Raw genomic sequence first — 10,530 nt, forward strand, 5'->3', positions numbered from 1 at the left:
GCCTTCTTTCCTCTAGGTACTTAGATTATTGCTTCCAATGGAACTTGCCTCAGTTATGGGAATGTTCTATCTGCGCTGTCGAACACAGAAGGCACTAGCCACATGGGGCCATTTAGCACTTGAAATGTGGCTAGTGTGCCCAAGGAAGTGAGTTTTTCCTTCTAATTAACTTAAGCCTAGAGAGTAGGCATGGTGCATTTCTGAGGCCGGAAGTGCACTTGGTTCGCTGGCCTGCCCCTGTTTCTCAGGGCATACCTGCCATGGGAAGCTGCCTAGAGCCCTCTGTAGAATTTAATGACTGCCACCTTTCATTTAGGATGAAAACAGGTGTTTTTGTGTGCTCCAAAGGCACTGAGGTGTGGGGTTTTTTTTGTTTTGTTTTGTTTTGAGAAATGTTTCCACTGAAATGTCCATATGTAAGGTCTTGAACCAGGGAGACGTGCCAGCTTCCCTCTGAAAAAAATTCAACCCTTTTTTATGAGAACGCCCTACAGTTCTGGAGGCCTGCGGTGAGAAGGGATGGGGTGCTCTTTCTGAAAAGCTCCAGCACCAGCTTATCCACGCGTGACAGAGGCCCTAGTGGTGCTGGGGCTGTTCGTGGTGCTTCTTCCACAGGCACCCTAGGCCATTCACAGGTGCACACCCACACCCAGGAAACTACCCCTGCCCAGAATGTGGCATCTGCTTCTCCTGCTCCTCCCTCCTGCTCAGCCACGGGCACATCCACTCTGATGGCACCGAGCGTGGGGAAAGCTCCCAGAGAATGTTTGCCCCGAAAGCCCGCCAGGGGATCCGTTGGGCAAACATGGAGAAGCCAAGGGGCGCCTGGGCGGCTCATTCAGTTAAGTGTCTGACTCTTGATGTCAGCTCAGGTCATGATCTCAGGGTTCTTGGGATCAAGCCGCATGTTGTGCTCTCTGCTCAGCAGGGAGTCTGCTTCTCCCTCTCTCTGTGTGCTTTCTCTCTCTCTCTCTCTCATAAATAAATAAAATCTTAAAAAAAAGAAAAAGAAAAGGTGAGATTCCTTCATTATTCATGGCATGACTTTCTCCCAGGACTAACGCTGCTTGCTGGAGTCTGAGTCTGGGTTCATGGTTCAATGACATTTGAGGCAAAGGTTGGGTTCCAGTTAGTCTATAAGGTGAAGTCCGTGTGTGCTGTAATCGAAGGTTGCACTGCCAGTTACTTCCCTCTCACTGAGCATGAAACAAGGAGAAATTAATCTCAAAGCCTTGCACCCAGCTTAGAGCTGCCAGTGGAATGCAGAGGACATTCTAGGTTCAAATCTCACCTCTGCCTTTACTAACAGGTTTTGGGCAAGCTGCTCAACTGCCTGATAACTGTCCTCCTAAGGACTCTGAAAGGTGAGTTTCTTTTTTCTTTTTTTCTTTAAGTTTTTATTTATTTAAGTAATCTCTACACCCAACATGGGGCTCGAACTCACGACCCCGAGATCAAGAGTTGCACACTCCTCCGACTGAGCCAGCCCGGTGCCCCTGGAAGGTGAGTTTCTTTTTTCTTTTTTCTTTTTTTTTTAAAGATTTTATTTATTTATTTGAGAGAGAGAATGAGAGAGAGAGAGAGAGAGCATGAGAGGGGGAGGGTCAGAGGGAGAAGCAGACTCCCTGCCAAGCAGAGAGCCCGATGCGGGACTCGATCCAGGGACTCCAGGATCATGACCTGAGCCGAAGGCAGTCACTTAACCAACTGAGCCACCAAGGCGCCCTGGAAGGTGAGTTTCAATTGAGATCATCTATATCGATGTGCCTACAAGGTGGCACCTGGTACTTAGTTGGCCCTCAACACCATTTCCCTTTATCCAAAACAAGGTGTCTTTGGTCTTTATGTGGCCTCTTGGTGTGTAGACTCCCTAGATCTTCTCCATCCTTCTCTACAGTGGGCAGTCTTCAAGAGGAGCCCTGCTTGTCCCTGTGCCCAATGTGGATCCAGGAATTTATACAGGAAAGGAGCAAGAACCTCTGCTCTCACATTAAGTCCTGGGCGCTTCTCTCTCCAAAATATTTCCCTGCAGTTAAGAGCCTCCGACTCTGCCTGATTCCTCGGTCCTGCCTTAGTAGCTCCCACCAGGATGGTGGCAAGCCAGGCCAAATGGGGCCTTCCCAGCCCAGGGCCAAAGGGCTAGGCTGCACCTCAGCCCAGCGTGCCCTCCCATTTCCTGCATGTGGGAAGAGGGCTCAGCACCTTTTCACACCTCAGTAGTTAATCATCCTTCCGGGGCAATGTCAGCATCATTGACAGTCCATCATTAGCATTTAGGCAAAATGTCCACAGATTCCTTTCCAGCCTTCTGTTTAGTCACTTTCTTCCAAATGAAGTGGTTTGCTGTCCATTGGCCTTTGTATTCCCTTAGCAGCCTAAGTTCTTCTTATTTCTCCAAACTGAACTCTGTATAGGCAGAAAGCATAGACACAAAGCTATCAGTTTGCCCTGCAGACAGACTACCAGAGTAATCTTCTGAAAACATCGGAAGGTAATTCACTCCTGTAGACTGATTTGGAGCTCCCCAGTGTGCAGGATGAAGCCGTGCAATATCTGGTGCCAACCTAGCCTTTCGATCCTTCAGTTTTACCCTAACAGTATTTTGTACTGCCTCAGAAAGTGTCCTCATTCCCTCCACACTCAGAACTTTCCTGAATTCCCGGCTTTGTACCAGAGATCTTTATGGCCATGGAATTCAGCTGTTTATTCAACAGATGTACATTGAGCACCACTGCCCTCCCTAAATCCTACCCATTCATAAACCAAACTCATTTCCCACCTGAGGCATCAATCTGGGAAGTCATTCAGAGGGACTCTGTCTTACTTATTTTGGCAATCTTGACATTCCACCTGCTCCCCTAGTAGTTTGTTCAATAAACCGTCACTGTGCTTGGGACAGAGTAGAACTCAATGTTTACTGCAGTTGTGTGTTTCCTACTTCCTCTGTTCAAAGTCATCTTCCTTGGAATCTCTTGCTACCTATGTTATCTTGTGAATTCCTGACATGTTGTCTTTACTCCTTGCAGGCTTTGGGGTAGCGTTTTGCCCATAGCAGGTGCTTTAAAATTTTTGATTAATGGGTTGGAGAGATATGCATGTAACCAGCTGAAATATGTAGCAAATGGCATATTTCCGACCCTCAGATCGCCTGGGAGATGACCCTGAGCTGGGGAAAGCCTGCACACTTACACAGGAGTGGGGGCCGATGGAGTGGGGGCTGACTGGTTCCATCAGCAATTTTCCTATACCTTTCACATACATGCTTGCGGCACTGTTATCAGTTGTAAATGCATATGCCTCCCTCAGCTATGAACTCCATTCAGAGCATGGTGCATGACTTATTTCCAAACTGCCTAGCGCTACGCTTAGTACATTGGACAGATGTCATGTAAAAATAAAGTATGGCGAGATGTGTAGAAGATTGAACCTGAGAAGAGGTCAGGAGCTCAGACTGTGACAAGCGAATTCGGAGAGTGCGGGGGAAGGGAGCCGAGTTCAGCGGTTTGAATAAAGGGCCGGTCAGCCCCGGGTTTAAATCTTTGTTCCTTCCCCTTACTAGCAGTATCCCTCTGAGAGTCTCCTTATCAGCAGAACCGGATGATGACCATCACTCCATACAATGGTAGCAAAGAAAAAAAAGATGAAATGTGTTAAGAGGGGGACAGTGCCGGCGCGCAGGAAACGCCAACGTTAATTTCCCTCCCAAAAGGGCACCAAGGCAGTTGTCCCAATTCTGAGAAAGCCACCCGGGGTAATCTCAGCCCCGGGTTGGTCGGAGCGGCTCCGTCACTCAAATCCTTCCCTCTGTCAGCGAGGCAGCGCCTGCCAGAGAGCAGGGGCCCGTCACTGACGGCTGGCCAGCTCGCCACCGCCCGCCGCCGATCTGGCTGCAGGCACCCGGCGCGGAAGGTCGGCTTCCTGCCCTTACGCTTGCGTCGGCTTCGTTCAAACAAGCCGCTTTCGCCGGCACCCAATCAGAACGCCCGATCTTCGGGCGCCGCCCAATGAGCGCGTGTAATGGGGGAAAAAAAGGGCGTGAAGCCCAATCGCAGCGCCATCACACTTGAGGGCAAAGAGGTTAGGAAGCCGGCATGGCGCTCCGGTCAATAAAATCGATAGCTGGAAGCTGCCTGTGTTCCAGGCTAAGGCGGTGCGGTAGCGGCGCCGCCATCTTCCCCGAAGGCATCTTCCGGTGCCTTTCACCCAAGTTCGGGCAGGAGTTTCCTGAATAACAGCAAAAGGTTTCCGTTAGCCCCGCAAGGCGGCTGATTCCGATTCCCTCAGGGCCTCCCCAGGCACGCTCAGCTCCGGCCCGGCGGGGGTTCCCAAATCCCGGGGTCGGCCGGGGGTCCAGGCCGGGACGGGGAAGGCCGTGGCGCCGGCTTCTGGGGTCCAATGGCGCCACCTTCGGCTCCGCTCTCCGCGCGGGGACCAGGAGAGGCCGGACCCGGCCGGAGAAGGGGAAGGAGGCCGCGGGCGGTGAAGTTCGCGGACGTGGCCGTGTACTTCTCCCCGGAGGAGTGGGGCTGTCTGCGGCCCGCGCAGAGGGCCCTGTACCGGGACGTGATGCGGGAGACCTACGGCCACCTGGGCGCGCTCGGTGAGGCCCGGCCCAGTTCGCTTCCGCGGGGCCCGAAGGCTTGGAGGAGCTTCGGGCGGGGGGGTGGGGGTGGGGGGCGACGGCAGGGAGTCCAGAGTGTCCGGGGACCTGGCCCGTGACCCGGTTGTGTCAGGGGAGGAGGACAGGGGCTTGGCAGGAGATGACACCGGGTAGATCTTTTACCCAGCCTTATCTAGGAGCTGGACGTCTGACTGGTTCTCCTTCCCCAGGGTGCGCAGGTCCCAAACCAGCCCTCATCTCCTGGTTGGAACGAAATACCGATGACTGGGAACCGGCCGCCCTGGATCCGCAGGAGTGCCCAAGGGGGTTAACAGTCCAAAGAAGTGAGTGAAAAATGCCCGTGCAGGGCCTGCAGCCTCTAACGACTACGTCTGGAGTGTTGGTGGCTAGGGGTACCTATGGCCCATGCTGTAATGCTTTATTTACTGTGATTGTTTTCACAGCTTCAGGGTCTTGTCTCTCTGATGGTGTTGGGTGTGTCCACCATACAGTGATTTACATGTTAGTTTGCAAACTAAGGGTCCGCAGTTCTCTATTGTGTGAATGAATCTGTGAGCTTTTGAAAGGAGCTACCTACCCTCTTGGCCTCCTTCCCAGGATCCCTGTCCTCAGTCTGCTCTGAACTGTGCTCTGACTGAGACACCTGGTACCTCTCTGAGTTTCTGGATTTTGGCTGAAGGGATCTCCTGGGGAACAGCTGCCTGGGGTGCAGGGCTCTCTTTCTGCCCTTTTGGAGGGGTGACCCCTCATCAGTGAAGGAAACTGCGCTCTCCTCAGGATCAAGCAAGGCTTTGATTAATGCCATTCAGGTTGAGCAGCCCCAGATCCACCCACAGAGGTGGACGTAACCGTCTGGGCTGCCGTTTCTGTGCTAGATTCTCTGAGACCAGGGCTATCTTTCCAAGATTCAGATCTGACCATGATACTTCCTTGCTAAAAACCTTTCAGTTTTTGCCACGGCAGGTTGTCAAATGGCTGTCAGTTATCTGCTAAGTCACTTGGGGAACTCGGTAAAAAAATACAGATTCCTAGGGGCGCCTGGGTGGCTCAGTCAGTTAAGCATTTGCCTTCGGCTCAGGTCATGATCCCAGGATCCTGGGATCGAGCCCCGCATCAGGCTTTCTGTTCCATGGGAGCCTGCTTCTCCCTCTCCCTCTGCCTGCAGCTGCCTCTGCTTGTGCGCTCCCCCCCCACACCCCCACCACCGTCAAATAAATGAATAAAATCTTTAAAAAAAATACAGATTCCTGGACCCAGAACTATTGATTTACTCTGATGGATGTCTAGGACCTTGTATTTCTTTTTTTAACAGCCCCAGTTGATTGGCATGCATGTTTAGGTTTGAGACCCATTGGATAAAATAGAGTCCATGGTCCTGAACAGCCCTGATTCTGAGAGTATGGTCCTCAGACCAGCAGCAGCATCACTCAGGAAAGAACCAGATACAAATTCTTGGGCCCCGCCCCAGACCTGCTGAATCCAAAACGGTTTCAATGAGCCATCCAAATGATTCTGATCACAATAAAATTTGAGAACCACTGGCTTAGAGGGCCTTATGACCTAGTCTCTGCCAGCCTGTATCTCGTATTTCCACTTCCTGCCTTAACACTTACCTCTTCAAAAACTCCTAATTTCTCAAGCCTGCATAACCTGCAAGAAACGCTTCCCGACTTCTCCAGATTGAGCTTGGGACTGCTGGACTACCCTCCACATTTCGGTAGTGGTGCGTCACAGTGGGATGTCTGTGGCCCTAACACTCCCTGAAGACGGGCTGAGCCTGTTTGTCTTCTAACCTGTGACGCTGTCATAGGCAAGGGGAGGGCCCAGTATTTGTTAATATCTCCCTGTGTTTCTGTAGAAACCAGAACCAGAAAGAAGAACGGAGAGAAGGAAGTGTTCCCACCTAAGGAGGCGCCCCGAAAGGGCAAGCGAGGCCGGCGGCCCAGCAAACCCCGCCTGATCCCCAGGCAGACTTCTGGGGGCCCCATCTGCCCTGACTGTGGTTGCACCTTCCCTGACCGGCTCGCCCTGGAGAGCCACAAGTGTGCCCAGAATCTGAAAAAGCCTTACCCTTGCCCAGACTGCGGCCGCCGCTTTTCCTACCCGTCCCTGCTGGTCAGTCACCGGCGGGCACACTCTGGCGAGTGTCCCTATGTCTGCGACCAGTGCGGCAAACGTTTCTCCCAGCGCAAGAACCTCTCGCAGCACCAGGTCATCCACACAGGCGAGAAGCCCTACCACTGCCCTGACTGTGGCCGCTGCTTCCGGAGGAGCCGGTCCCTGGCCAATCACCGGACCACGCACACCGGCGAAAAACCCCACCAGTGCCCCAGCTGCGGGCGGCGCTTTGCCTACCCCTCCCTGCTAGCCATCCACCAGCGCACGCACACGGGCGAGAAGCCGTACACCTGCCTGGAATGCAACCGCCGCTTCCGACAGCGCACCGCCCTGGTCATCCACCAGCGCATCCACACGGGCGAGAAGCCCTACCCGTGTCCGGACTGCGAGCGGCGCTTCTCCTCGTCCTCTCGCCTGGTCAGCCACCGGCGGGTGCACTCCGGCGAGCGCCCCTACGCCTGCGAGCACTGCGAGGCCCGCTTCTCCCAGCGCAGCACGCTGCTCCAGCACCAGCTCTTGCACACGGGCGAGAAGCCCTACCCGTGCCCGGACTGCGGCCGTGCCTTCCGGCGGAGCGGCTCGCTGGCCATCCACCGCAGCACGCACACCGAGGAGAAGCTGCACGCCTGCGACGACTGCGGCCGCCGCTTCGCCTACCCCTCGCTCCTGGCCAGTCACCGGCGCGTGCACTCGGGCGAGCGGCCCTACGCGTGCGACCTGTGCTCCAAGCGCTTCGCCCAGTGGAGCCACCTGGCGCAGCACCAGCTCCTGCACACCGGGGAGAAGCCCTTCCCCTGCCTGGAGTGTGGCCGTTGCTTCCGCCAGAGGTGGTCTCTGGCCGTTCACAAGTGTAGCCCCAGGGCCGCTCTAGGGGGCGCCGGCCAGAAGGGCAGTGCCCTTTAGTACGGGAAGGACAGTAGATTCTCACTTCCTTTCATGGAGGGGTCCAGGCGAGGGAAGGAGAAGCCCCGGGTCGTACAAGGCAGAGTCCGCAGGAAAACCCAGGTCTCCTGCTACGGACACCTGAACTTTAGGATATTTCACCACACTGGCTGCCGGACCCGTTGTGTCTAGAACGGACAGTCCCGTTAGGCCAGGGGACATCGCGTGGCTCTTTTCCAGGCTACCCTATCCTGAAAGAATTTCTGTGTGTGGATATCAGGGCTAAAAGTTCTCCCATCTATCTTAGGGGCTGTTTGCTTTTCTAGTTTGTGCATACAGGCATCACCTGTCCCCTTGTATACGGTCCGGAGAATCCCATTTGTGGGGGGCAGTATCTTGCCCTACTCTGCCCCTTCCTCCATACCAGGGTTAAACAAACCTGGGTTAGCCCCCTTTTTTCAACACTCCTGCCAAGTGGTTTTTTACCCTTGCTTTAAAACCTCCTTTGACAGGGAGCTCACTACCTCACAAGGCAGGTCATTTCACTGTGGGATAGCTCTGATCTTTAGAAGGCGGTTAAGTACCACCTTCGCCTGGCCCAGAGTATGTAATACTTCATCTACGTGACAGCATTTCCAATAACTTAACCACAGCTGCTTTGCCCATGTTTTCAGGTTCAACGGCATTATTTGGTCAGTCATTCCTTAAAGACGGGGTTTCAGCCCCCACACGTGCTTTCTCTCCAATGTCCCTTTTAAAGGGTCATGCAAAAATAAGCCAGCACCACAGTGTGCCCGGTACACCTCCTTGGTCTCTACTTGTTTTAACAGCTCTAGGTTGCACTGAATTTGGGGGTGGTGACACTGTAGCAGGGCTTCATTGGGCTGTAGACACAGACATACCTAAGCCTTTTTTTTTTTAAACCACATACTGTGAAGCTAAGTCTTCTGCCCCCTGTGTTTGGAAAATTGATTCAAGTTGGGTCTGGGACATAGGCAAAGTGAGCTTTGGGAGAAGACTGATTTTAAGGAGAAGGAGGGGAGCTGTGGTCTAGCAGCAAGAGGTAAAACTGGGACTAGTCTGTACTTCATCCAGTGGATTTGGATTAGTTCCAGGCAGCCAGTGGCTAGAAAATCTTTGAGAACTGGGCCTCACTCCTCCCTGATTCTCAGCCGAATAAGGAGACATCAGCACAGAACCTTCCATGAGTCCTCAGTCAACATTTTTCATCAAGTGAGATGAGGCCATTCAAGGAGGGTAGAGAGTTAAGTAATTGAATACAGGGCAGGAAGGAGTCTACAGTCATCAAGTTGTGTTCATGCCTGCCTTCCTTACAGAAGCTCCCAGGGCAGTGGCGGCAATGTGTCTTAATCTTTGATATGCCTCCCTGGCACCCACCCCCGCGTAGATGCTCAGTAAAGCTTTACTGCATTCAATGAACAAGGCCTACCACTTTGCCTTGGGTAGCTGCACCAAATTGGAATTTTCAAACATGACTTCTCTCCTATTCAACAGCTGGAGTGGGTCATGTTCCTACCCCTGTTGCTTGTATCTTCAGCTCTCCCAATCTCAGCTCCAAAGTGGGAGAGCAGCTGGGGAACACAGTGTTTGTAATTACCTCTGTGGTATTTAGCAAGTTGCATTGTAACTGTTGGTCTCTTTCTCCCTGGATGAATGGATGAGCTGCCCCAACACAGGGGTCATACCAGATTGGGTCTCATTAAAATGTCGATAAATGATGTTCCTTGTTGAATCACTGTTTATAAAATATAAGTCTAGGTCCTTGACTGGGTGGCCAGCATCCATGAAACAGGAGACCTGCCTTCTTCTAACAGAGAGCTATTCGAATGTCTGCCTAGCTCTGTATTAGAGCTGGCTATTCTACTTTTATCACCAGGCTGATCCAACTCTTTATCTAGGAATTTTGTAACTTTCTTTGGGCCTGGATTGTAACTCATAAGACTTGGAGGCCAAGTTCCAGTGTGTGTGCAGTCAGTGGAGGGCCAAGATGATCGACAACTTCCTAGGTCCCCTAAGGCACTTCCGTCCCAGCGTCCATTCCTGACCAGCTGTGATCCTGGTCCTGTTTTCAGTGGGAGATCCCAGTATCCTTCCAGTTTGTTCCCCCTTCTGTTTCAGGTAGTTTGTTTCTGTTACTTGCAACCCAAAGAATAAACTAATCCACCATCCCAATATGGATTTATTGCCCATGAGCTGTGAAGAGGGGAAAATTGCAGTGCTGCTGAGAGGAGCCAGCACACCTTTCCTGATCTCCAACCTCAGTGAGCCTTCAGTACGACCTAAGTCTTCCCTGCATCCTTAACCAGTGAATACCTTCTCTTTCACTAAAACCCAAGGTTTCAAATAGGAACTCTTAACATTCCATTCCCCACTGACTCCACATTTACCAGTATTTACTTAGGCGTGACGCTCACCAACATACCTGTGCTTGATTTCATCTACTGCCCTCTCGGGGACTTTGCTACATCTGTTATTCTTTCTCTCCTCTTAGTTTTATGGTTTCAGAGTCCCTCTCCTGTCTGGAACACACACATGCCAGTCTAAAATCTGTCTTTTTTTAAGATTTTATTTTTAAGTAATCTCTACACTCCACACGGGGCTCGAACTCGCAGCCCCAAGATCAAGAGTCGCATGCTCTACTAACTGAGCCCGCCAGGCGCCCCTCAGCTAAATTTCTTGAAACAGTAGCCTACATTCACTGTATTCTTTGGCCTACTGCAACAGCATTTATGATGGGCCAGGTACTGTGTCTTAACACTTTATATACATTCCAATGTGATGTGTATGACAACCCCACAAAGTAGTTGTTTGGAGATACGCTTCCAAGTGTCTCTCACATTGCCCCGTATCTTGCTGAGTATGCCAAAAATGCAAGGCCTTGCCTTCAA

The 10,530-nt window shown here is 52.2% G+C and overlaps 1 protein-coding gene across 1 annotated transcript; it reads left to right on the forward strand.

Annotated features, from left to right (window-relative positions):
• The first annotated feature begins 1,564 nt into the window (after window positions 1-1,564).
• Window positions 1,565-9,360, forward strand: ZNF689 (zinc finger protein 689). Its single transcript, XM_081819718.1, has 3 exons — window positions 1,565-4,600; window positions 4,831-4,944; window positions 6,480-9,360. The coding sequence occupies exons 1-3, from the start codon at window positions 4,396-4,398 to the stop codon at window positions 7,640-7,642; spliced, it is 1,482 nt and encodes a 493-aa protein (XP_081675844.1). The 5' UTR covers window positions 1,565-4,395; the 3' UTR covers window positions 7,643-9,360.
• The last annotated feature ends 1,170 nt before the right edge of the window (window positions 9,361-10,530 follow it).

Source organism: Leptonychotes weddellii, chromosome 5 (assembly GCF_054177405.1).
Source record: "Leptonychotes weddellii isolate Sample4059 chromosome 5, ASM5417740v2, whole genome shotgun sequence".
In the NCBI taxonomy this organism is placed as follows: Eukaryota; Metazoa; Chordata; class Mammalia; order Carnivora; family Phocidae; genus Leptonychotes; species Leptonychotes weddellii.